Source organism: Serinus canaria, chromosome 8 (genome assembly GCF_022539315.1).
Source record: "Serinus canaria isolate serCan28SL12 chromosome 8, serCan2020, whole genome shotgun sequence".
NCBI lineage: Eukaryota > Metazoa > Chordata > Aves > Passeriformes > Fringillidae > Serinus > Serinus canaria.
This window is the reverse complement of record NC_066322.1, coordinates 27,018,101-27,045,610: the sequence shown is the minus strand read 5'-3', so window position 1 is coordinate 27,045,610 and position 27,510 is coordinate 27,018,101. Positions and strand designations below refer to the sequence as shown.

The 27,510-nt window shown below is 45.8% G+C and overlaps 1 protein-coding gene across 2 annotated transcripts; it reads right to left on the bottom strand.

Moving 5' to 3' along the window:
* Positions 1 to 229: 229 nt before the first annotated feature.
* FAM20B (FAM20B glycosaminoglycan xylosylkinase) lies at positions 230 to 26,429 on the bottom strand. 2 transcript variants are annotated; one of them, XM_050977531.1, is made up of 8 exons: positions 26,369 to 26,429; positions 19,455 to 19,985; positions 16,373 to 16,459; positions 14,373 to 14,482; positions 12,076 to 12,247; positions 8,137 to 8,328; positions 5,744 to 5,803; positions 230 to 3,653 (listed from the first exon to the last, which is right to left on the bottom strand). In XM_050977531.1, exons 2-8 carry the CDS (start codon positions 19,829 to 19,831, stop codon positions 3,422 to 3,424), a joined length of 1,230 nt encoding a protein of 409 aa, XP_050833488.1. In that variant the 5' UTR covers positions 19,832 to 19,985; positions 26,369 to 26,429; the 3' UTR covers positions 230 to 3,421. The 2 variants fall into 2 exon arrangements, with proteins under 2 accessions (XP_050833488.1, XP_050833489.1); XM_050977532.1 differs by having other exon boundaries at positions 19,455 to 19,884; positions 26,369 to 26,418.
* Positions 26,430 to 27,510: the final 1,081 nt, after the last annotated feature.

Here is a 27,510-nt window from a genome sequence, read left to right as displayed (position 1 = left end):
GGTGTGTTTTATTTCTGTATCCCTTTGGGACACTCTTCTTTCCTTACCAACAAGGCTCTGGCAAACAAACTGCATTTTTTGGATATACATGACTGGAGTAAATGCCATGGACAGCCATTAGCAGAGGAGGAGGTGGGAGACAGCAGCAGCAAAACACTTCACACATTCAGCCCACCACATGTTGGGACTCCAGAGAGACAGGCAGGGGAGGGAGAGAGACACTTAGGCAATCCATCAATGTTGCTTTATTAAAATCTTTATTCACACAATGTTGCTTTATGTGGGATCTGACCCCGGGGGATAGGAGTAGAAAGTCATGATTGCATTCTGTTTGCTTATTAGCAACTCCATTTGTGCAGCAGCTCCCAGGGGCCTCCTCTGGCACATCCAAGAGGGGGGTCTGTTTCCAGCATCCTGCTCCAGCTGCTGCACTAAATAAATTACCTTCTTAATAAATTAGTACTTTTGAGTTGAAGTTTGTTTGGCAAGACACACTCCAGTTCATCAGCTGCTGGAAGGGGAGATGACTCGAGCGTCTCCTCCCCCTGATGGCTGACTTGGGAAGGAGGAGGTAAATAGCAGATGGCTGATGAGGCTCTGTAATTAGTTCTTGATTTCTGTGCTTCCAGTGCTCTGATATCATTGACAGCCACGACACAACCAGTGTGTAACATCTGGGGCCAGTGGGTGACACAAGAATCAGAAGGTGTCTGGAAAAGCTCCTCCCCAGAGCACCTGCCTTGCAAACAATGTTATTTTCAGAGATTCTAGCAGACCCTGTTGGCACGTGGGTGCTGCTCCTCATTTCCTTTGCACTGGTTACAATTTAAACTCTCTCAGGGTTCTGTGTTCAAGCAAAACCACCACCACTGCCAAAAGGGCAGAAATTGTCACAAGGCCAAAACCAGATCTTCCCAAGTTTGTTTAAGAGAGGAATTTATTTTTCTTTCCTGCTGCAGAACACCAACCTCCAGTAGTGTTTACAGCAACAAGAAGCATCAATATCACAAATAAAAAACTAATCCCAAAAAACAACCATTTCTTGCTTCCTTCTACTGATAATGCTGGACTTCATGCCCTTTGTCCACAAGTAAACCAAAATAAACCAATACCCTGCTTTAAATCTTTGACATTTATACTGGGGAAAAACTCATCCCTGGGTTCCATCTGACAGCAAAAGCTTTAGCTTAGAGCAATATATAAGTCCTCAACATTAATTTAATTTCAAAGACTGAAAGACCTTTTTTTGAGCCCATTAGTAAATATCAAGAGTGATCATATAGAAGTCAAAACTTAAATTTTGGTAGATCCCTCATAAAATATTAAGAGCTCATGTTTAAGCTCAAAGAGAAGAATACGCTTATAGAAATGCTACAAGCCACCAATCATGTGCTTCACTATCTCCCCTTTGGGTAAATCATCTGAAATTTCCTGGGAAACAGCTTAAACCAGCACTTGCTCCTGCCCCACAGGCACCACCCAAAGCGTGTTCTGATATCAGGTGATAGAGGCAGGAGCTTCACAGTGTCCTCAAAGCTGGCTGTGTGTCACCACCCTGACTAAGAACTCCAGTAAATAACTCCAGATCCCATCATCTCATGGCTCTATGGCATCTGTGATTGTGGCCAAGTCCAGAAGAGAGCAAGAATAACAGAGAATTCAATCCCAGGTAAACAGTCACATTCTACCTTCAAGATACTCTGCTCATGCAATGAGAAAAAGACTTCAACAAAATAAACCAATGCCTGCATTTTTCAGATAAACTATTTCCCTGACACCTCCTGGATCAGGTGTGGCCAAGGTGCAGGAACAGAAAACAGCTCTTTACCTGCCTGCCACGCTGCAGTCAGAGAAATCCTGACAGGAAAATCAAGGAAAAGGGTTCAAACTGACATTTTGGTGCTCTTGCTCTCAAGTTCAGTAACCTGTAATCACCTGGGGAAGGGAGCTCCTTCCTTACAATAAGGACCATGCTGGCTGAACACTGATGCAAAGCTGTTCAATTTTCAAAGTGATGAAGCACCTTCTCTTCTCGAGACACAAACTGAGACTTGCCCCAAGGTGATCAGTTTTATGACACAAACTGAGCACAGGCTGCAGTGCTGAAAGACAACAGGACTAGCACAAGATGAGTGCTGCAAGCCTGTTCTGAAAAGCCAGCTTTTCTCTATCTATGGCAAAACCATTAGTGAGGACTCCTGGATGACCATCCCAGGCAGAACATAGCAGTGGGGGTTGCAGGAAGCAACTGGGGAAGGCAGAAAACCTCCAGGAAGTGGTCACAGCTTCTGAGCTCAGCCATAGCCAAACCAGGTGAATGTGGGACCCCAACACTGGTGTCCCCAGAACAGCAGTGCTGAGCTGTGGTCACAGGGAGCAGCAGAAAGCTCTCTCAGGTGAGATGAAGAAGACAGACCACAGATCAGGAATGTCTGCACACCTCAGGCTACTGCTGGTGACTGGGGAAGTCCAGCAAACACCTCTTCCCCCAGTCCCACGAGCCCAGAGGCTCCACAGCACTCAGGGCTCACAGTAAAACAGCCTGACCTCACTACACAGAACTGCTGCCAGGGACAGATTCTGTCCTCCTCAGCTACAAGAGAATGAACATTTGGTTATAATGGACACAGGACTGCAACGATGTTTTCTCTACTCAGACCTTGCCAGTTTAGTTTAAAAAAAGAGAGACAAGACACATGGAAACTTACTATAACCCCTTAATTATCAAGTGCTGTATAACCACCCTGTCCTCTCCTAAATCTCCAACCCTGTGGATAAACCTTTGATAGGACTTCAGCAAAAACACTGAAGCATTATCACATATGAGGCAGGCCCCTTTCCCAGCCTTTTATCAAGGAAAAGCCAAGTGAGCAGCAGAGGTCCCCTCTCCCACCCCTCAGACAATCAGAAGAACATCCCACCCCGGGGGGTGGCACAACTCTTCAGTCCAATAGTTATTTTATTCACCCCTGCTCGTTCTCTAGAGAAGCAGTAAAATGCCCAACCAGCTCAGAGCCGATTGTGTACAACCCTGAATGAACAAACTCGCCAGAGTAAAGGGGGAAGAGAAGGGGAGGGGACTGTACTGTTCATCTCTGAGGGTCCCCTCCAATCTAGTCCACAAAGGAGCTCAGTGTTCCACACTCTGCACAGCACCCGGAGCCGGGTTCGCCAAGCGCGACGCCCACTGCCGGCAATGGACACGCCAGTGGGCTGAGCCATCCCAGGCTCCTTCCCACCTCTCACTGCCACCAGCCCAAGGAAACAGCCAGGGTCATCTCCCTTCCTCTGGCTCAGGAACTTTCCTGTTCATGTCAGTCCATCTTGGCCACAGCCCTTCTGAACTGATTGTGCTGTTTTTCTATCACTTGCTTGATTGTTTGTTTTTAAAAAAGGAGTTCCATCTCGTGTTCTGCTAGGATTACAAGTGAGACAGAGTCATCCTGTCTTCCACCAGCACAACATCCTGCCCAAACTGGTCTGTGCACTGCTTCACTGTAGCCAGGATGCTGAGGAGCCGCTGGTCCAGGGCATCCAGGTGAGGGGTGGAGAGCACAGGTGAGATGGGGTCATGTGACATGGCAGTTTTTAAGGCAGACTTCAGGACTCCGTTCTTCAGGTAATTCAGCCTGTTCCAGGTAGAAACCCGGATGCTGCAAAAGAAACAAACACACATCACCACACCAGGCTCCTGCTGCTCATCAAGAATGGAGACTCATTGCAGAAGTGGGTTTGGGCTGGCAGGGTCCAGGTGGATCTGCATCATAGACAGGATCTAATGAAATTTGAAAATTAAAGGTGATGCAGAATCAATCTGGTGTGACATAACTCTGATGTTACACAGAATGCTTCCAGCTGAGAGCACAGAAGGTCTTCAGTCCTGAGGCCTCCCAGACAGTTTGGAAAGGAGAGAAAAGGATGGAAAATCAACAAATTCAACAAAGGTCACCTCAGAAAGAGCATCACTGACCAATAATGAATCACAAAGGACAAAAGGCAGTTGACCCAACTTCCAATAAAGAGAACACAGCAGTGACCTTTCCTCTTCACTGGTCACTGAGCTCGCTTGTGTCAGCCCATCTCAGTTCTCATGTTCTGTGAAGTCTCTTGGGATTCTCCCCCAAACCTTTCAGGGCCAAATCTTTAGCATCCCTGATCAAAACTCTTGGGTTCCAATAAAATCAGCAAAATAAGAAAGTGTTGTAACAACAACAATTGTTGTTGTTAAAACAATTATGCAAATTAATTATCATGTGGCATTTGCCCAGTACCAGAAAGAAGGACAATCGGAAAAGCAGGAAATTGCAAAGTCTCTTACAGAGATAAAACCTCTCCTCTGGTTGCATTTGGGGGAATCAAGATGACAAAGACTCCAGAAGAATCTCAATAAAGCATGAAATTAAACATACATTTAAATTTAATGTAGGAAAACAAAATCATTTAAAAGTTCTTTAACTGTTCTCCTTAAGACTTCTAAAAGGATCTTGCAGAACATGGGTCAGGTGTACTGCAGCACGCAGGGAGCTGTGCTTAGTGCAAGCAAGATGAGGACTCAAGCTTTCTGCAAAGGTCCCAGATTTCAAAGGTCCCAGAGAATTTGGAAGACAGGACCTTTCAAGTACAAGCTTCACAGACAAGCTGCATTTGGAAGGTTTGAAGGAGTTCATGTTGAAGTATCAGAGTCAGGAAATTGATATCTCAGTATTTTTCTTCCTGGAAGTTTTCACAGAAGCCCAGAATGACTTGGACTGGAAGGGACCTTAAACAACATCTCATTCCACCCACCCCCCCCCCCCCCCCCCTTCCATGGGCAGGGACACCTTCCACTAGATCAGGTTGTTCCAGGCCTTGTCTTACCTGGCCTTGGACATTTCCAGGGATGGGGCACCACAGCTTCTCTGGGCAACCTGTGCTAGGGCCTCCTCAGAGGGAAGAATTTCTTCCCAATATCCCATCTAACCCTGCCCTCTGTCAGTGTGAAGCCATTCCCCCTTGTATTGTCATTGCAGGCCCTTGTCCCAGGTCCCACTCTGTTCTTTCCTGGAGCCCCCTTAGACACTGGAAGGGGCTCTGAGCTCTCCTCAGGGCCTTCTCTTCTCCAGGTTGAACACCTCAGCTCTCTCAGGCTGTCCCAGAAGAGAGGTACTCCAGCCCTTGGAGCATCTATTTCCTAATGAGAAGTAGCAATGGCCTGGTAAGAGAGTGGACACAGAACAGAAATCAAAAAGTCACAGCCTCTGAAAATAAAACCACAGCTCCCAAGGCCAAAGCAGAAACAAAACTTTGCAAAGAAACTACACATTTTACTTGGGAGGACCCCCTGAGCAGGCTGAAGGTTTCTTTAGAAGCCATGTTTGAAATTAGTAAATTGCCTCTATGAAATTGCCATCCTTCACTACTGTCAGGAAGAACTCAAGCTGGGATGTGAACAGGATTTGTCAGGAGCTGGATGGGACAGCTGCAGATGCAAAGTGCCTGTCACACTGACTGTGGGTGGAGCTGAAGCAGTGACCTGGAGGTGAGAGCACTTTCTGCAGCCAACCCTCTGCCTCCATGAAAACGGATTCCTCAGCTTCTTGGGCAGTGCCCACCCATCAAAGCGACAATATCTCAAAAAAGTACAGCACTGTGGACCTGAGCAAACCTTTTCAGGTTGCCAGAGGGCTCCCAGGTTAATGTCACTGCAAACCTAAGGACAGCAATTACATAAGTAAAGTGAACAGCAGCCCTGTGTTTCACTTACATGCAGCACTGATAGAGAGGAGCCAGGATGCTTCTTTCATCCAGGGCAGGGTTTCCAAAACTGAAAAGCAAAATGAAAACCAAGTGAACCAGCTGAACTCCTAAGGTTGTTCTCAACATAAAGAGCTTTGTAAAGAATTCAGAGAAATCAATACTAGGCAATTTCATGCTCCAAGAGATCAAATAATTTAAATAACAATATAAACAGTCCAAGACCAGTCACAGATATAACTTTTATCAGCATCAGCTAAGCAGGTAAACAGAAGCAGCACAGTATACCCAAACCAAGGCACCTTAGAAAGGCATTTCAGAGGAGTTCAGAAATGATGCAGGGGTAGGGAATAACTGCTATACTGGGCATGCAGAATGGGAGCTTTGCCTGTCTGACACAGCTGGGCAGGGAAGGAACCAAACAGCAGCAGTTCACTAACAGGGTGATCAACTTAAACATTTCAAGCCAGAAAGCTTCCATAGTATTTCAAGCTTCATCCAAACACATGCTGGATTTATTTTTCATATAGCTTCACCTTCCTCATACTGTTTTCAACTAAGAACTTTCCCTTTAACAAAGGTAAGTTGCTACAGGGGCCTGACCTTATGCTGCCCAAATAATACTGTTAGTCATAGCTTCAAAACTCAATAAGCTCCCAGGGAAGTGGTCATGGCACCAAGGAGCATCTGCCATCTGCTCTTACTCACATGGTTTAGTTTTAGGTAGCCCTGTAAGAAGCAAGGAGTTGGGGGTCAGTGATCCTTATGGGTCCCTTCCAAATTGAGATCTACCTTGGTTCTATGAAAAACTGTCCCCTACCCATTATTTCAGAGGAGCTAAAGTAATTTAAAATTTTATTATAAATAAATCACCTAAATTTTAAAGAAAACAATTTACTGTCAGCCTGCAAAGCCCCACCACAAATATTTTCATGCTATAGGAAAGGACCATAACAAAAGGACTTGACCTTCAAAGCCCATATTCACTTCCAGTGACTAATCCATTACTTTCCTTCCCCCTAGCACATTGTCAGTGAGGAACAGAAAGAGCATTTTTACCAAATTCACCTAAAGCAGCAGTAATTAAGCAGTCCCAAGGTGGAATGCATCCTGCTGTCATACTAGAACAGGCTGATGACAGGAAGGATGGGTGGAAAGACAGACAGAACAAGAACCACTATACAAAAGATAAATGGGAAAAGAAAGGTAACTCCAAGGCTTCCAAGGACCTCCAAGGTCTCAAGTGCAATGTACACTTGGTACACTGCAGAGCAGAGCCTGCCACAGGAACTGCTGGCCCTTTACAGAAGGGAAACTCACTGCCACTGCACATGGGAGTGCCCACCAGGAAAATAAATAATCCAGAACTGCTGGACTATATGAGAAAGGCAAATAGATGACCTTTATGTGTTTAAGAAAAATTAATCAAATTGTTATGATTTAAACAAGGTTGTGTCTTCAATATGATTTTTAAACTAAACTATAGTGGACAATATAAAAAAAAAAAAACAACTATAGCAAGGACAGAAGAACTCCTATTCTAAACACATTTTTAAAACATTTTTTCAGGTAAGAGTTAATGCCCACATTTAGAACATCATCATTTTTGTGTTTGGTATCCCTTCTACCTCCATTCTAAACTTTTAACCTTTCAAAGCCAGGGTAGGCATATCCAGAAGGCAGGGAACGCCAAATTATTCAGAAACACATTTTAGAAAGATTTACTTTTATTACAGCACTCACTTATACTGACTGGTGATAAATAAAAAAGCCAAAGTTTTCAATCTTTCATTAATTAAAAGCCTAAAAGGAAAGGGCATTCTTGGGATAGAGGAGAGACTTGAGGAAACCTTTGAAAGTTGCTTTAAGAAATATGTATTAATTGGGGAGTTTTTGTAGCTTGAGTAGGACTTTGCCAAGACAGAAGAGTATCTGGAGCACAGAGCAGAATCACAGAGTCCTAAAATGGTTTGGGTTAGAAGAGTTGGGTTAAAGCTCATCTTATTCCACCACCATAGGTGGTGGAATAAGATAGGCAGGGACACTTCCACTAGACCAAGGTGCTCCAAGCCCCATCCAGCCTGGCCTTGGACACTTCCAGGAATCCAGGGGCAGCCACAGCTTCTCTGGGCACCCTGTGTCAGGGCCTCTTCACCCTCAGAGGGAAGAACTTCTTCCTAATATCTGATCTAAATCCACTTTCTTTCAGTTTGAATCCATTCCCCCTTGTCCTGTCAGCACCACAGCCTTTAAAGGACCCTAAGATTTGGTAATTTCTGATAAAAAGGGAATAGACAATTACAAACAATACAAAAGAATAAATTAGAGCGAGAGAGAGCAACAGAGCAGCTAAATGCCCTTGCAGCCAGCACTGCAGGCCAGCAGGAGCGTGGCCAGGCTCACCTTTTGGCATTGTCCAGCAGGATGAGCATGCTGGCTCCCTCATCGTCCTGGAAGCTCTCGTAGTGGTGCCGGTCGGCGTTGCCGATCAGGTAGTCGAAGACGGCCGTGTCGATGATGTCCAGCAGGCGCGGGCCCGAGTCGTACGGGGACGTTTTCTTCACGGCGTCGCAGTAGCTCTCGTCGTACTCCCACCTGCAGCCAGAGGCAACGAAGCAGCTTCAGGGAACCAGCCCTGCACAGCAGCAGCTACAGCTGCCCTGGGTCACTTTGAGTGCACCAAGAAAGGGCACCAGCCTAGACTAGACCAAGAAGGAAGAGCTGACCACAGTGTTTATGAGGAGAGTTGTAGAGGGTGATCTTGTCCCCCAATGAGTTGCAGCTGGGTCAGTTGCTGAAGATTGGAGGTGGGCCTGATCTTAACAGGCCACACCTGCAATCAATAAGAACTAGTGCTAGATAAGAGTAAGGAAAGAGGCGTGAGGAGAGTCAGATTACTGCGAGGACCTGGAGAAGTCAGTATGTAGAGGAGCTGCCTGTGAGCAACATCAAGAAGGTATGAAGCTCTGATAATATGAGATCTTCGTACTATGATGATGCTAGAACCTTTGATATCTAGGACAACAGAGAGTAAAGCCTGCATTAACATCCCAGCCTATGGAGCAAGCTTCAGTTTAAAGACACACAAAATCCTCTTCCTATGGAAAACAAAGTCAGAGTTTGCTTCCTCACAACTTCACAGTGGCCGGGCTATGTTATGGGAAGATTACTGCCATGCCTTGCCTCCCTCAACTTCCCAAGGAACGCTTCAGTTCTGTGTGTGTTTCCACTGCCTTGAGCTGCTTCCATCTGGCTTTCCAGCCATCCCCTTCCTTTTTTCTTTTTACTGGGCCCCTCTGAGCCCAGAAGGGCTTCACAGTGGTCACTCTCCCTCACTCACAGCTGTCTCTTTCCTCCCCTCCTCCTTTGCAGAGTATTTCACCTTCTTCTCCACTGACATGAGTTCAAGCTTCCCTCTTATCTCCTTCTCCGTGTAATCTCATAACATTGGATGTCATGTCTCAATTTTCCAAAGCTAGGATTTTAAATTTCCTCATTTTCTTCTTTACAGCTTTCAAAGCTATTCAACACCACTACCAAAACAGCCAAATCTCTGGTGTATATCCTTTCCATCTGTCAACCTAAATAACAGGACATCTTCCACGTAAGGACTGAAACAATCCTTCACAAAATAGCAGTTAAATTGGAAATGCCTTAAACCATCTGTGATTTGGAAACAGGGATGGAAGAAACACAAGCTGGAGAGACTTTCTGACATGCTCAAAACTGCAGATAGTCATAAAAGCAGGAAGATCAGAAGTTAATGACTACAACTATCACATATCCCACTTCATCTTCTAGTGGTCTGGAACCAGAGATCCCAATATCCCACCTTTCTTCCAGGTATCCAAATCAGACATCTTAAAAATGTATCTTCTCAATGTTCCCAATAACAGGTCACACATGCTCCTCAAACACTGTGCCTAAATCCCCCTAGGAAGAGGGATCTTTGCACCAAGGTACAACTCACACTCCAGGTGTAGCACAAATCCACACAGCAACTGTCTCAGAACCTCTTCTCCTTGTTCTGGATACACTTCTTATGCTGCATCCCACTCTCCCTCAAGTGTTTCTTTGTCTCTCATTTTACTTCAGAGCAGTGCTTAATCTCCTTGCCACAATTTTTCAGATATACTATGCTCTCTCTCATTTTCCATGCAGTCTTTCAAGAGAGACTTTTATCCAACACTCATTTCTGATATTTTATTTTGTATTAACACAGGCCTTGGAAGGTCAGGGATTTTGTCTATTACACCTCCATTAAAAATTACACACACTAATGTGCCTGTGTGAATTATGTTCAAAAGGTCAACTCAAAACAATAGCTAGAGCAGGAAAAAATTCTTACAGAGTTATTTTTTTCACAATTACCAGGCACAGAAAAAGGAGAGCATGACACCAAGAATGTTTAATTCTGATCTCTCAAAGTGAAATGTGCAGCATGACATGGTGAAAAACACCAGAACCTTGTAACCTCATCTGAAGGAGGCAAGTGTGAGTTTAAATACACCAGTAAACCCCTGTGTAAGCAGAGAGGGTGTGATGAAAAGGAGCCTCTCAACAGGAAGAACACCTCCAAGAAATTCATCCTGTTCATCACTGCAATATATCATATACTGAACACAGCTGATTTTATCCTGCTGGGAAAGAAAAAACACCTGCTGCTCAAAATTCAATCTGTGCATTCTATACCCTAAAACAATTCAACAGAGCCTTTGGATGAGATTCTTTCTGAGAACAATCACATCACTGGAAATCAATGGCTACTTTAGATAAAGTACTGAAAATCTCTTCTAATCACTTTCATCTTCAAGACAGATTCAGAAAAATTTACTAAGCTCAAACCCATTTGTTCTGGTCATGGCAAAAACATCCCCACCTGAGGAACTCAGATGTGTTACATCTATTGTAGAATGCTGCTTAAAGAAGGACAAATGTGGGTAAGTGACTCCCCAGCACAGAACCTAGATGGGATTGACCTCTGGGCACTGTGGGATCTTGCAACAGTCTTGGAATTGGTGGAAGTTGACAATGGTACCTACAAAGCAGCAGTTTTTCTTCTAGTCAGAGAAGAGGAGGAAGTGAAGACATGTGAGGGAAAACAACATGGAGACACCAAGGTCAGTGGAAAAGAAAGAAGGGGAGATGGTGCTCCAGGCATCAGAGCCAAAGTTCCTCTGCAGGTTGTGGTGAGGACTTTGATAAAACAAACTGTTCCCTTGTAATGCATGAAGTCCATGGGGGATGCAGAGATCCAGGCACAGCCCACGGGAAAAGTGCTCATGGCTGAGTGGGTGGATGCCAGAGAAAGCTGTGGTCTAGTGAGAGACCTGAATAGAGAGAGTCCCTGCTTCCAGAGAGAGACAGAGCTTGCTTGCTCTCTCCTTGCTCCCAGACTGGAGCAGCCTATCCTTAAAAGACTACACCCCACAGACAAGTGACCCACACCACAACAGTTTTAGGATAACTGTTTGCCTGTAGGAGGGACCCCATGGCACAGCAGAGAAAAGGCTCCTCTCCCTGAACAGGAAAAGATCTCCAATGATGAACTGACCAAAACTCCCACGCCCTGTCTTCCTGAACTGTTGGTGGGAAGGAGGAGGGGCTGGGGGAAAAAAGGTGTTTTAAAGGCTTATTTTACTTCTCATTATCCTCCTCTGACTCTGTCAAAAATAATTCTACTTTATACCTTTAAATTTGGACCTGGTTTGCCCTTAGAGTGTTTTTTTTTCTCCTAGTTGTTAATTCATGAGCCCTTTGTTATTTTTCTTCCTTCTCCTCTGCCCAACTGTAACAGAAGAGGGTAAGTGAACAACTTTTGAGAGTTCCTGGTGTTTGGCCAGTGTCAAACCATGACACAGGGCCTAGCTTAAGTTAAACCAGTTCCACAACTCTGAAAACTGACTACAAGGATAATGAAATTAGGTATGGGACAGTGCTGCCACATTTCAGGGGCCACAGCATCAACAGAAGGCCCAGTGGCACAAGAGAAGAAGCTTAGCTTGCCCACAGACAAGATTTTCAGAGTGACTGCATTGTGGAGTTCTGTTCCAGCCAAGATACAGGAAAAGAACAGTGCTTAGTACTGTGGAAAGCAATGAAGATTTTTTTTCTTCCTCATTTTAATTTACATTTTATTCTGGACTTCTTGGCTTCTACTGCTGGTACTAGATGTGTGCTAATGGCTGGGCTATTAGATGTGTGCTTGGCTTCTACTGTTGTGCTAAGAAAGTTGTCAACACAACTGTAGGTTTTGAAAGCACTTAGAGCTCTTTAATTAACCAAGGGTCATTTTAGTGCAAATGATCATCTCTAAGGAATGACACTGCCACCTTCTCATACCTGGCAAGTTTGCCCTCCCGGTAGGTCCTGCCCCAGGGGTGCCGGTGTTTCTGGAGGGGCCAAACGTCCGGCAGCCACAGGGTCACTGAGCCCTCCATGATGTCCCCATCTGCACAGGCTGGCTCTGTCTCCCGACAGTAGTAGCACTTCCCATAGAAGCAGGTGTTATTGCCTTAAAAAGAAAAATGAAGAGCTATCAAATTAAGAGGTATTAATCCAAGGAATCCAACTGAAATTCAGGAGTGTGTTGTTGCAGCAGAGGCTTCCCCGTGACAGGATTTCACTGCACTTGCCTCCATGGTTCCTGTCTCTGAGAGGGAGAGGCTCAAAAGAGATTACACAGACATCCATTCATTCAGAGCAATTAAAGAATAATATGAAAAGGAGAGAGCAATTGTAATTTCTAATGACTTTATCACTCTGAGAAACATTACACTCTCAACAAGTTTTGGTGATCCTTTCCTAGTCCTGAGGACCACGACTTTGCAATGTTAACACTGCTTGTTTTTCACATTTCATACTTCATGTGTCAGATTTCCCACTTACTTGAAAAAGCTGACCAAAACGAGATAAGTGAAAAGAGACACAGCAGAACTCAAAGGGATTTGGTGCCTTGAGACCTGCCACACATCTCAGTACTTGAGCTGACTGGCAGAGGAGACAGAAACAAGTATCATTTTCATATGATCTAGCAGTGCAGATCTGTCAAAGGTTCATCAGCATCTTCTGCCAGGAGAGTACCAGCAAAATGCTGCAGCCTTTAGTCCACTAACACTGATGCATCCCTTATTATCAAGTAATATGGAGCAGCCTGCATATTAGGAGTTTTAGTTTAACCTTTTCTGTCTTCCCCTTCTTAACCCACCTTTGCTTGAACCTTGCCAAGTTAAATCCAGTTCCATGCTCACAGATCTTGTTCCAAAATATTCTTCAGCTATGTCTCACTTGGTTGTGATTACCCTCTGTCCTTTCTTCCTTTGGTTCTATATCCAATATCCTCCCCAGAGCAGGCTCAGCTCTCCAAATGCCATGTTCTTCTTTTCCCACCCTCACACATCCCTGCCTCTCAGCCAGCACTCCTTTGGAGCCCTCCATCCACACCCTGTGCTCCCAGTATCCTGTCAGACAACCTGAGGATGTCACAGATCACCAACACAGAGCTTGCAGACCAGATCTCTTATTGGTATGGAAAGCCTGCAAGTCTCTCCTCCCATCCAGGGGCTGCAGCAGGTCTAGCATGAGACAGAATTCTTTGAGATTCTAGCTGTAACTCCAGTAAACCTGCACTGAGTATGAATGAATTTTCTCTTCTTCAAAACCTCAGGAACTTGGCCAAATTTGGCCTGACAAAAGATCATAACCTACTCCACAGATCCACCTATTTCTTTAGCTCCTGCTTTGCAGAACAGCAGTTCCAAGGAATCTAAGGAGGAGCAATGAAAATTTCTAGAGCCTTACTTCTCAAGTCAGCACTGCTGCTAGCAAACAGCTTGGCTATCTTGGCTGAAATTGGAAAATGTAAAGCCTGCCCGAGGCAGGAACCCCATGTGAATGCCAGGAGAGGCTGATGAGGCTGAGCTGCAACTTTCATCTGGAAGTTGCACCTTGTAAGTGGCAGTGTCAGGCAGCAGGTGAGACTGCCAGCAGGGCTGCTAACAGAAACATTAACAGTGGTAAGGAACAATCATCTCTGGAGCCTTCTGATTAGGAAATGAAACAAACAAACAAAAGAGTAATAATTGGATGGTTTATGAAAGCCTGAGGGAGTTAAGGCTGCAGCATAAGTAATTTCTTGGTGCTTAATGACCACCTGGTAGGAGTTCACATTAATAGCTTCTATTATGTGTCCTTCACAGCATTATTACTGTAAACAACACAGGGAAGTTCTGCCATTGGTTGTAAATGCTCTGCAGGCTCTGATGCAGCACAAACAACATCTAATACCAACCAGTGTGTCAGCTCTATAAATTATCCCAAATCACCACTCTCTTCACATTAAATACAACTTTATTCTTTTCAGGCCTAATCACAGACTTTTCTAACCACTTTTGACAGCAGAGAGAAAATTCTTAAAAAATAAAAATCCCATCTGTAACAGCAGCATGAGGGAACATTACTTTAAGAAAACCAAGTCCTCCTCCCCCTCCAAAGGGGGTTATCCAAGATCTCTCCTGGCACAGAAAGAGCTTCCTGCATCATGGTTAACTGCTCTATAGCTGTGTCAGGCTCCCACGGCTCTTTTTTCCCATTAAGCATTTTTCCTTCCCTGGGCAGCACAGCCCATGGGATGCACTCACCCACAGTCATGAAGGTGCCCAGGAGCTGCTCCGTGGCCACGGGTTTGATCTCCGTGCGCAGATTCACGAACCTGCCAACCACCAGCGGGGCTCGGCGGAAACCCAGGATTCTGGTTTGGGGTGAAAAAACACTGCCTGAGAATTTGCAACATAGGCAGCTGTTCAAAATTAAAACAAAAAATCCTCACAGTCTGTCAGAGATTATAGAGACCAAAGAGTAAAGCTGAAGCCCTGCAGTGACTTCCTCTCTTCTCTGAGACAAAGGAAACTCATTTATCTTATGTGCCTGGATGTTAAACTTACTGTATAGGCCATCAGTGACACTCCTTCATTAAAGCATTTGCAGCAGAGCACCAGAGGATGCACCATGCTCCAACTCTCAGAACTCAGACCTCACACCAGAAATATCCATCATGTGTCTGAAGCAGGCTGAAGCAGTAAAACCATATGGCCCGTGGGCTGGTCACCTGGAAAGATCATTTCTAATTTGTGGGAACCACTATCTATTAAAATGCTATGCTTAAGCCCAATTCAATTACACTTAAAAGCAACCAATCCAAGAGTTGTTTTGTTTGGCACAAGGAAGGAGAAGGGAAGAGAGAATGGTAGAACAAAAGTGAATGCCTGAGAAGTGCCTGGAAAAACAGAGGTGGGAAGAACAACCATAAAACTTGCAGTTACAAGATCCAGGTTCCACCCCCATGCCTGCCACAGCCTTTGCTCTGTGACCACAAATGACTTGGGTGTTTGTAATGGAATTTTAAAAGGGCTTAAAGAAGTAAAAAGATCAAAGGAGTGTTAGCCCCAACTCTCTTAATGCACTTTTGACACCCTCTGGATAGTCTTTGCATCTCAGAGAAAGATCCTGAAAAGGTATTCCTAAAGAATAAAGAGGTGCAGAGCCATGGAGAAAGACCAGAGAAAAAAAGCACACAATCATGACCAAATGGACAGCAAGGAAGAGTTAAGTGAGATTTGGACACTTGAAAGAGGCTTTGATTGAATGTTCAATCACTACTTTTTCAGGGACCCTGAAGCCTGTATGCTACTTGAAAGCACAAATGGACTGACATCCAGCTCCATTATCTTTTTATCTTCTTAACATACCCTGATTTTGGCCCACCAGCACAAGCTGGCTGTAGCAGCAATGAGTGTTACTCAACTAGTTATCATCCTAGATATTCTAATTCTTCCTAGAATTACTGATTTTTACTGCCTGTGCAATGAGTTCCACAGGTGAATCAGGACTAACAGACGTCTCTGTCACCACCTATGAGTTTATAAGGATCTTATCTATGTACTGAGAAAGCTCAGTTTCAGTTTAACCATTCTATCCTTTGTTATATTTGTCCCTCCTTATTCCTTTTCTCAGGATTTTATGTGTTTTCACCTCCAGATCTTCCTATGAGGAAAGAGAGATTGTGCTCATTTATGTTATGTGAAATTGCAGCTCTAACAGCATTTCATAACTATTGACATTCAGTGTCTGCTGTTTTCTGTCCCATTCTTTGAACATCCTGTATTTTTCATTTTTTCCTGTAATTACACCTCCAGCACAGGTCCACAAAACCACCTGGGTACCCCAAGCAATTAGGACATGAATAACTGGATTTCCTCTAGGATGCACTGATTCCTGTTTACTCTAGACTAGATTGTTAGTTTAGACATTAGTCTTGACTTTTTAGTGAACTGGACATGAACTTAGCACATACATTTACTATTTCAGACTCTTCCACAGCTCTTTCTCCCCTGTAATATTAACTAGAGTGGTTGCAGGGCTCATTCTCCTTTCCAAACTTTTCACAAATATCTAAAATGTTACACTCTTGAACAGATCTTAAGAAATGAAGTTTCACAGAATTAGCTAATTCTTATTTTGGCTTCAATGTGGTAAATTGGCAGGTCAGAGGTAGCTCCCATCTGAGGTGCATTCTTCAAAGAACCCCTTTGTTCTGGTATTTTCCAAAGACAATAAAACCAGTGAAGCAGTAATTCCATACCTATCCAAGTGAAAAGCTGCCACTTCTGCATTGTGTCTGTCGTAGCCAGCGTAGGGTTCTCCTTCCACTATATAATCCCTGGCATATCTGCAATTGAAATAAATCAAATGAAGTGAGTCAGTGGAGAAACCCTGTCAATTTTGCTGTTCAGAGTAACAATTTAATAATAAAGAGTCTCTGGGTCACTTTGCAAGTGGCTGCCAATGGGAGACTGGAAGAACATCAATGAGATTGAAGTGTCCAGACTGTTGAAGTGGTAAATAAGGAGGAAAGGTCAGTGATGTACAGTGGTCTCCAGAGCTTGGGAAGCAGCTCACATTCCAACTAATAAATTTTAATCCAACCATATGCCAAGTCACATCTTAGAACAAAGAGCATAGACCTTGCTGTGGAACAGGGGGCTATATATACTGGAAAGCAGCAACTCCACAGATGATTTTGGGGTTAGAAAGAATTGCACATTAACAATTCTCAGATATAATCTTATATTGTGGAAGAGGTGGCAAATGCAATCTTTAGTAGATAGAAAATCAGCAAGCATGAACCTGAGGACAATACTGGGTATAAACAGAGCCTTTATTCTGGCAGAGAAAAGACAATGAACAGCAAAAAAGAGAAATCAGGCACTCATTGCAACAACAATGGTGTATTTTGGTGAAGTGCAAGGCTTTAGTAGATGGTACTTAGTCAAGGCAAACACCAATTTCTCAGAGGCCTGACATCTGGATCAGTGTAGATACAGCTCTAGCACCACACTGCACCAAAATCAATACTGAGCAAACGGGTGAAATGCAACATGTTTTCAAATAAAATAAGGCCAAATGAGGTTACCTGTTCTCTTATTTCCATCTCTGTATCAAATTGTGTAAACTGGAGTCTTTCCAGCAGAATTTGTGTTCAAGCAGTAGCACCAACAGTGTAGGAGGAGGCACAGAGCTGGACCTTGGTGTTTTAGCCTTGCTCAGGGAGGATGTGGGGTGAGAACACAGAGAAGACAGTCCACTCCCCCAGGCTGAGCAAATGCTCCAGCTTCTCTGCAGGGCAGCTCAAAAGAGAATTCAGCAGTGCAGGATTCCTGCCAAATGGGAGCTTTTACCAAACCAGCATCTTCTCTTACATATACCACCAGATGTGATGACAGCAAGTATTATATGTTAGTAAATAAGGCTGAATTTCAAGTAAATTTGAAGTGAGACAGCGAATCCTCAGAACAGGTCCTCAAAGGCAGGTCTTTGATATGTACTTACAGCTGGCTTTTGGAAACATGGTCACATTTTGAAAGCTGCAGAGCTAAAATTTATTAGTAAATCCTGACCAAACTCTTTGTTTCCATCCCAAGTCGGCATCTAGTCCTTTCCAGAGCAAAAGTAACGAGGGAATTCCTTCTCTCTCTGCTGTTAAGTTTGCTCAGAACTGTTTTTAGCAGTAACTTTGACAGAGCTTTCAGGTCCAGAGCTGTTTCAATAGACTCTTGCAGTGCCAGAACAGGACTCTGCCCACAAGCCTGGCTATTCAGCAGTCACAAACAAAACATGAGTCTACCAGGATGACCAAGGCCACCCTCTCTAGTGCTCCTATAAACATTCCCAACTGCACATATCCTTGCTGGAGCTCAGAGCCTCTGTTTGCCTGCACAGAAAGGGCATTACAGAATGCAGTTTAACTCTCAGTTAATGCTTGACTGCACTCACTGACACAGAAAGCTCTATGGGAATGCTGTGAATCCCCAGTGCTTCCACTGGAGGAGATGCCTGTTGTACCACCAGGACTTTGTGTGCAAGGGTGGCACTACCTGGGCCTGCAGGGGAGCTCCAGCCAGGGCAGGAATTGGCTGTACAGAGATTTTTTTCTCATTCTCTAATTTCTCTAATCATAGAATCACAGACTGGTTTGGGGTGGAAAAACATTTCATTCCAATTCTGCTGCCATGGGCAGGGACACTTTCCACTAGACCAGGCTGTTCCAACCCCTGTCCAACCTGGCCTTTGAACACTTCCAGGGATCTTCTTCTGGACAACCTGTGCTAGGGCCTCACCAAACTCACAGGAAAGAATTTCTTCCCAATATCCTATCTATCCCTGCCCTCTGTCAGTGTGAAGCCATTCCCCTTGGTCTTGTCACTGTAGGCCCCTGTGTCAAGTCCCTCTCCATCTCTCTTGAGCCCCTTTATACACAGGAAGGGGCTCTCAAGTCTCCCTGGAGTCTTCTGTTTTCCAGGTGAACAGCTCTAGCTCTCTCAGCCTGATTCAAAGCAGAGGTGCTCTCACCCTCAGAGTATCTTTGTGGTCTCTGCACTCACTCATTAACAGGACAGGAAACCTTAAAGCCTGCTTAACCCAAAGTTTTTTTCTGTGATGACACTTCTCATTTGCAGTGAAATCTCCTAAAACACACCTGGACTTATTTTTTAACATCTTCCTTCTCCTTTTCCCCAAAGACAAACAGTTCAAAAAGCTTTACAGCCAAGACTCTTCAGAAACATTTAATCATGTCAGTTTTTTTCTGAGGACCACTGTAAACTGAGGCCATACCAAGGAAGTATCACTACCCTCCATTCTTATGTTGCTCCTCCAGTACTCACTGCTGGCAGACAGGAGGCTCAGGGGCCCTCACTCTGACCTACCCAAACCATTTTTACAGCCTACATTCAACTACATCAGACACACACATGTACTTTTAAGACCACAGCTGAGTTTCCTTCCTTCCTTCCCTGCTTCTGAACTGCACCCTCTCCTGACAGTCTGACACAACAAGGAGGCAAAGCTTGTCTCCAAACTGCCAGAAGCTGCACTTCCACGGTCAGGAAGATACAGCTCAGAAACATCAGGTGTAACCAACATCCCCTCAGTACTGAACACAGTGATTATTCTTTTAATCTAAAGACAGGCTGAATCAAGGCTGTACAGCCTGAGAGACAGCTAATGTTACTAGAGCACCAGCAAGGTTCTGTTCTGTCTAAAAAATAACAGGATGGTCTTTCCACTTACAGAAAAGTTCGTAACTTAAATGCTAATGTGACAGCATGGAGAAGAATAGTATAAGTAAATGAAGCAGTTGCGAATGCATCGAAAGCAGTATTTACCTCTTGGGCTTGAAGACAACCTTCTGTCCTCCTTCGAGTATCAGCAAAGCTTTCAGCTGCGTCCCTTTGTAGCCCACATCAGCTTTGATGATCTTCTTGGTGGTCATGGCGTGCATGACAGCGCCTAGCTCGGGGGTGTCCTCGGGGTACACCTCGCGGGGCACCACCCACTGCGCCGCGATCTCCCAGGGTGACTGCAGCGTGTGCTCCAGGCGCGGGTCCAGCGCCACGCGCAGCCCCGACAGCATCCGCTGGAACGCGCGCTGGTCCTCCCGGTTGGCAGCCGAGGTGTCCAGGTTGTCGATGAGGAAAACCTTGGTGAAGATGAAGATGACGAGGAGGATGGCCAACAGCACAACTCGCTGCTTCAGCTTCATGGTGCCTTTCAGCCCTTCTCCCCTGACCCTTTCTTCCAAGCGTTACGGGAAGTCTGTTGGAGATCAGGGTGAGGAAGGGGATGTTAGTTGATGAATTTCATGCCTAACTTGCATTGTAAAAGGTGTCTCACCACTGAAGCATCTCCTGGTACCCCTAAAAATAAACAAAACACAAACTTACAATCCCGCAGACCCCACCAAACTCAAAATCAAGTTTATGCTTGGAACTTAAGCCTGCATTCGCAGAAACCTGTATCCTAAAGCCTGAACACTTGTGTTAAAACACACTGGCTTTGCTGCCTTCCTGCAGCCTGTTTGTGATCTGCACGGAAGGGGAAATTGCCAGATAGCATCTCTGCACAGCTGAAATCATAGCAGCTGCAACCACCACGGGCAAGACTTTTGCAGGGAACTGTAGTTTAACGTGATTGCTCCAATTTCACATGCACTCTTCCACTAGTGCGAGCTCCCATAATTGCTGGTGTCCTAAAGACCAATCCCTCAGAAAAGCTCCCAGGTAGATTTTAAGACAGCTCACAACTGTGAGAACAGCTGCACAACTTTCTTTCTTGAAGGTACAAGACATAAGGACAGAATAGAATGAATTGTTTATTGCCTTTCATTTGCAGCCACTATAATTTACTCGGCTTTTTTTCCATTCTTAAAAAAATATGAGCTGGGGTAGGGAGTGACATCTTTACTTCATCACAGTTAACTAAGTTCCTTCTGCACTCAACTGTAAAACCCATAACCACAGAAAATATACAAAGTGTCTGCAATCTCAACCAAATTAACTAGAAAAAATATTCCAGACCACTTGCCTGTTCTCACATCCTCGCCTACAACAGTTAAAACCACATCTGTTTCTATATTTACAGTGGCCTCCAAGACACATCTGGCCCCTCAGGAAGCCTTGGCCAGGGCAGTGTTTGCCTGTAAGGACCAGAGAATGCACCATCAACTGTATTGGGTTATAAAGACAGAATTACCTTCCTAGTATTAGCAGAATGCAGTCAAAAGCCAAAGAGAAAGGGGACATGAGGCACACCTCTGAGGGCACTGGGAGCCAGCAGGAATTTCTCTTCACCAGCCACACTGATCATGCAAACCCCAAAGAGCACCCTGAGCTGGGGGAGGACTGACACAGAAAAGCCTTCTCATGTGATTTAACAGTAAGCGTAGAAAGCAGCCATAATTAATCATGGCACGGAAAAAATGAGCTGCCACAGGCTCCTTCACCAGCAGCAACCACAGGACAGCCAGGCTATGCCTGGAGAGGCACACACAGGTCACAGCCATCAGTGCAGAATCAGGCTGGCACGGTGTAAGAGTGTAAGTATGAAAGGACATACAAAGCCACAGAGGACTCCACAGCACCCAGAACAAATTTACATGAGGTCTAGAGCAGACCCACCCAGCCACACAGCTCTCCCACATCCCTGTCAGCCCTCACAGCAGGACAGAGACCCCAGCAAGGACAGAGGGTAGAAGCCTCTGGGATGCTTCAAACTAGAACTATGGTATCCTCTTAACTGTGTAATACTGATTTTAATCTGCTGGAAAATAAGTGCTTGTGCTCATGCTGAAAGAGAATAAATCACATGTTTATATGGAAATTAGAGCCTATTATTATTATTCATCTAGGTTTTTTTTGGCAGCCTGTTCTTCTCCAGACAGCACTGCCACCTGCACATTACCCACTGTAAGCACAAGAATGTGAAGCACAGACAAGGAAGATGCACCTGACCCAAAAGCTCTCCCTCCTGCAGATACAGACTCACCCAGGAAGAGATCCTTAAATAATAATCACATTATTCTTAAACTTAAGCAGACAAGCAAAGCGGATTGGCTGCACCTGCACCCTCTCATTTTAACTGCATAATTCAACTCTTTAAAACTACTAATTCTGAATCATTTTGAGCACTGCTTCCATTCATTTTTAAAATCCATTAGTTTGTAAGGAGTTAGGCAGAAGAACAGAGGTAATTTCAGAACAGTTACTCCTCGCTGTGGGATATGTGTATGTGTTCACTCACATTTAAAGAAAGCTTCTCAGTACAGTGCTGGCTGACTAAAGCTCAGGGCAAGGTGTTCCACACCTCTGGAGCTCTCACTTTTCCACACCAATTTCCAGGAATGCTGAGTTTCTCTAGAGATACTCTGCCTGGGACTTCGGGGGAGAATACAACTACAGTCACTTGAATTAAAGGTGATTTACTTAGTTTATCTTTTGTGACGGCTTTGAAACTAATTTTCGCTGAAACCCTCCAATGAGGTAAACAGAATTTACAAAAATAAATAAAATTCAATATTAACTATTTGCTGGTGAGTTGGCTCTCACTTTTTAGTGACATCTGAGGACATGAGTCATCGGCTGCTTTCCTCCAACAAACACCAAAGCACCCCCCGAGGTTGCCATGCAATCAATTTCCCCGTGCTCCACCCACAGCCTGCACTTTGCTCCTTGGTGCCAACATTACACTCTCTGCTCTGCAAGCCAAGGGAATTGAATCCTTTTATGAACAAGTTTACCACGGCAGCAAGAACTTGAGTTTACTGTTCTAAATTGAAGATGGCAAGGGTGACAGTGTCAAGGCAATGTAAGAAAATATTTATGCCATTTTGGAAGAAAGTAATTTGAAAAAGACAAGTCTTTGGCAAAGTCTTGGATTGGAAAGGAAGATTATGAGAACTCCAGAAGTGTCAAGCTGGCCCTGGAATGAGGTCAGAGATGAGAAAAGTGAAATAACAATACACCGCCAAAATTTTAAGAAGAAAAAAATAAGGTGAGTGTGAGCAGAACTCTGATAGGAACAGCAAAAGGGTCTTGGACAATGACAAAAGTAAACCCAGCCAAAAAGAGAAAACAGACAGAAATAAACAGCCCTAGCAGCTTTTTAATGCTGTAGTCAACTGCAAGGTTTGCATAAGAAATGCTTCTTGTTTTTTCACTACCACTTTGGGAAATGTCCTGATCAATTCTTTCTCTTATTACAACCAGGTCTGTATTCTCAGCAAGTATGAGTCTTCCAACTCAGTATATAAATAACAGCATCTCCTAGGTATCATGGTGGGGTCACTGTGCACACAAACACACGAACTAAAGCACATCTTCTGGCATTAAATACCAACATCAGACCACTTCTCTCTTAGTTCAAAAAACAACATGCAATTTGCCTGTTACAAAAATTACAGCTACTATAAGCAGCCTGCAAAGTTACCAGAAAAATCCCACCAGACATTTTTTATTAGAGTCACAAAATCAATGGTGTGCCTCATATCACAATATTATTTTTATATCATAAAGCTTTTTAGCTGCTATGTCAAAAACACTTGTGTGTACAATTTGCCAGGATTTCATTATGCTCCAAGTCACAAATCAGGTCCGGGGGCAGGCAAAGGTTTAGTTTGGCAGCGTAAGTACACAAAAAATCGTAGCTCAAACAGACACTGATCTGAAATGGATATGGTGAAAGTAGAGTCTAATTCCTGTTTAATGCAAGGGGTTTTTCTTATATACACTATACCTTTTGGGATCACCTATCAAAAGGCCTTTAGAAGTTCTCCAGTAAATCCTGGAAAACCCCTTGAAGAAACATCGTACACAGTAGTGACATTTTCCTCTTCCCAAAACATCCTTCAGTCTCACCAGATCAATCTTCCTTCCCATCCTCCCCTCTCCGGCCAGCTCCTTGGTGGCTCATGCCTCCCTTCTCTGTGTGAGCCTTGTTATTCCAGCTTCCACAGGCAGGCTCCCACAGACCTTTCCTTGGATTTCTCAGACTCATTCTGTCACTTCCACTCTCTGCATGCTGCCTGTCTTGTGTACAAGTTTAGTCATCTAGTGCTCAAGGCTTCCCACGTATTTACTTGTCTGCTGTTTCTCCATCTCCTTTCCTCTTAAAACCCTTGTTATCTACAGGCAAAATCTGTGACAGTCTACACTCAAACTTTCCACAGACACAACTGCACCCCTGGTTGAGAGCTACAATACTGATATATATGAAAGAACATGAGCATTTTAACCACTGCAGTATCTCTGCCTGCAGCTGCAACAATCAGTAACTGCCTGAAATATTTTTACACAGCTTTGGAAAGAAACAAAATAATTTTGTCACTCTCTCTGCCCACCTTGGCCTGTTATATCCCTTAGTAACTTAAGAATCTGTCACCCGCATTTCTGCCAAATTTGTCAGAGGACTATTTGCATGAGCTTTACAAAAACTATAGGCCAGATAGAGGACAGAAGCCTTGAGAAGCCAAGGACAACTGAGTAAATATCCTGAATCTTTCCCAGCTGCAGGCACAGCAAACAGGAGCACCTGACTCAGCTGGCTGCACAAATAAGGACAGGGTGGGTTGGGACACGGGAAGCTCCTGGGTGCAGCCCTGGGGAAGGAGAAGCCACCAGGCACTGAGGCCCATGGGAGCCAGGCAGGAGCTGCTGGGGTAGGATGTGGCAAACAACTCCTCAGGAAACCAGGCTGCATGAATCCTCCTTGCAGAATGATTTCCCCCAAGCACCGTTTCCTATGGAAACAAAGTTTATATAATCACACTTTTCACTTAGATCCACCAGCTAATTCCAAACGCATCTGAGAGGACAGTAGATGTTTTGAAGACGGGGTTTATGTGTTTATTGGAAGCTGGCAGCTGAGGGTGCTGCAGGAAGGGCCGCAATGTTGGCTCATCAGTTGTCTGCTTGCCTTGGCCATGTGGGCAACCCACAGGCACACAGCTGGTAGGGGCAGGGAGGGATTGGGAGCACTGAAATGGGGAATGGTACAGGACAGGGGCTGGAGCCAAGGGCACTGATACAGATGGTGCTGGGACCTGGTCAGAAGACGGCCAGAACAACTCTCCCTTGTTCCCATCCCAGTTACTGACATTCCTCCTGACCACTACAGGTCAATAAAGCCAGCTGGAAATGCTTTAGGGAGCCTTGCTCCATTTGGAAATGGAGCCAAGGCAATGAGAAAATTCTACAGTTTCCCTTCTCCACTTGACACGTTTATTCATCTCCTACATAAGACTGACATTAAAAATTTAACGAGGGTCCATGTACCCATCTGGATTTTAGCAGTGATGAGCCTGTCTCTGCTGTAGGATGGTGCCAATCAGCCTCCCCCACTCCTGAGGAGAGGCAGTGGGATTCTGATGTCAGAACCAAGCTGACAACTTTGTACCACAAAGCAAAATAAACTTTTTACCTCAAATGGAAGCAAATCTTGTAGTGACTATGTAGGTCAGACTTAAGGACACGACGGGTGCATGGAATAATTTTCAAATTAAAACAAGACACAAGAACATCTGTTCTGTAATAAATACAAGGTGGAATCCACTCACAATGAATCCACTGCAAACCTAGGATCTACATTTTACTGTTTACTCTGTTTGCTCAGCCCCTAAAGCACTATGGATGTTGTAGGGCCTCAGAAGGTACAACGAAACAGCTGCAGTGCTTATGCACATCTGTATCCAGAAAGGATCCAAAAAGAGATATCCTTTACAAAGGGCTAAACCCATGCCTTTGACAACCACAGTCAGCACGCTTCTATGGACACACACATTGTATTTTTCCACCAGTGGACCATGACCTTCGCCAAGCTGTGACTGGCAGTGGGTGAGAGCCCACGGTGCAGACGGCTGTTCCCAAGGGTTAACAGATGGCCAGAGAGGCTTCACAGCTGGACGGGGCTCCGTCCCCAGCTCAAAGCGAGCATCCAGAAGAGGAATGAACGGCAGGAGTGCAGATACAAACTCCCATCTGCCAGAGCTGCGTCCGTGCAGCCCCGGCCGACCACGGGCTTAGCCGGGGGGTGTCCGGGGGCCGGAACCGCGGCTCAGGCCGGACCTGTCAGGAAGGACGTGGAGGAGCTGGAGCGAGTCCAGAGAAGGGAACAGAGCTGGGGAAGGGTCTGGAGCACAGTCTGGTGCTGAGGGAGCTGGGGAGGGGTCAGCCTGGAGAAAAGGACGCTCAGGAGGACCTCAGTGCTCTGCACAACTCCCTGACAGGAGGATGCGCCCAGGTGAGGGTGGGCTCTTCCCTCAGGTAAAAAGCGACAGGACAAGAGTACGGAGCCTCAACCTGCGCCAGAGGAGGTTGGGGTCGGACATAGGGAGGAATTTTTTCACGGTAAGGGTGATGAGACATTGGAACGGGCTGCCCAGGGAGGCGGTGGAGTCACCGTCCCCGGAGGTGGGTAAGGCAAGCCTGGACGTGGCACTTGGTGCCGTGGTCTGCTTGACAAGGTGCTGCTGGGTCACCGCCTGGACTCGACGATCTCGGAGGTCTTTTCCAGCCTCACTGACTCACGGATCCTGCGATTCTCCCGCCGCCGGTCCGGCCGCAGGGGCCCCTCCGGCGCTCCGCGGGGCGCAGCCGCCCCTCCGCCCCCTCCCTCCCGCAGCCAGGCCGGGAGCCCCTGCTGTACCCGCCCCGGGCCGCAGCAGCGCCGCGTCGCGTCCCGTCCCGCTCCCGTCCCTCAGGCGCCGCCGGCCCGGCCCGGCCCCGCTGCCCGCGCCCGCCGCACTCACCGCGCCCGCCGCCCGCCCGCCATGGCCCGGCCACCGCCGGCCCCCGCCAGCCCCACAACATGGTGCCGCCCAGCGCCCCGCTCCCGCCCCCCAGCCAATGGGCGCCGGCCCCGCCCGCCGCGCGCCGCCCGCCCGCCAATCAGCCGCCAGCGCTGCCCTGGCCGGGGAGACGCGGCCGGGCGCCTCCAATGGGAACGGCGGGGGGGGGCGCCCGCCAATGGGGCGGCGGCAGTGGCGGCGGGGTTAACCCCGGTCCGGCCGGTGCCGCTGCACGGCTGCGGGGAAGATTCCCGGTTTTAGGGTGAAAGCGAGCGAATATACATTTGTCACACACGTTTTTCAAGTGCTTATGGAAAATACTGAGCTGGGGCTGCGCGCAGCAGCGCTCCGCGGGAGCAGGATGCTGTGGCAACGGGTCCTGGAACGAGGCGCGCCGCCGTCAGAGGCACTTGGCTGCTCGGACTTTGGAATTACAGAATTACAGTTTAGAATTACAGCCCTCTTAAACAGTATTATTATACTATAGAGCCCTATTATACTACACATTATGACTATGTGCAGTCCTGAGCAATACACCTCCTTTTATAATCTAGCACCAATAAATTGGATGCTATTCAACCATAACATCAATAGAATTTTATCTCTCCCCGTTCAACTCCAAATAACGTATTAATTTTAAAAATTTCCCCCGTTCAACTCCAAATAACATATTAATTTAAATTTCCCCTCTACGCTCCCACACTCCCAATATAAAATGACGCTGCGGTGTCAATTCCATCTGGCAGGCAGCGCTGGAAGTTTGGCAGGGAAGGCGCCGCTGGTGCAATGCCAGCCTGGCTCAGCAGGAGCCACCAGCCAGCAGCACCGAAATGTGCTCGGAGAAACAGCACGGCAAGGAGGGCAGAGCCGAGCAGGGCTCACGGATAGCCCAGTCCTGCACATCCCACCACAGCTACAGCCCGTGCATCCCCTTCCTCCACAGCTCCTCACTGTCCAGGACGTTTTCTCCATTGTTTCTGCTCCACTTGCTATTCCCCGTTCCTTTTTGGTCCCCACAAAATCATTTAGGTTGGAAAAGACGTCTGAGATCATTGCATCCAATACAGTATCTTGGGCTACTTTAACACTGCAACAAATACTGC

What these genes read in the sequence shown, in the direction of transcription:
- FAM20B (XM_050977531.1), bottom strand. Translation starts at nt 19,831, where the DNA reads ATGAAGCTGAAGCAGCGAGTTGTGCTGTTGGCCATCCTCCTCGTCATC. An exon ending in GTTGTCTTCAAGCCCAAGAG is followed by an intron (nt 16,460 to 19,454) that starts GTAAATACTGCT and finishes TTTCAATTGCAG; the next exon opens with ATATGCCAGGGATTATATAG. An exon ending in GCAGCTTTTCACTTGGATAG is followed by an intron (nt 14,483 to 16,372) that starts GTATGGAATTAC and finishes ACCCCAAACCAG; the next exon opens with AATCCTGGGTTTCCGCCGAG.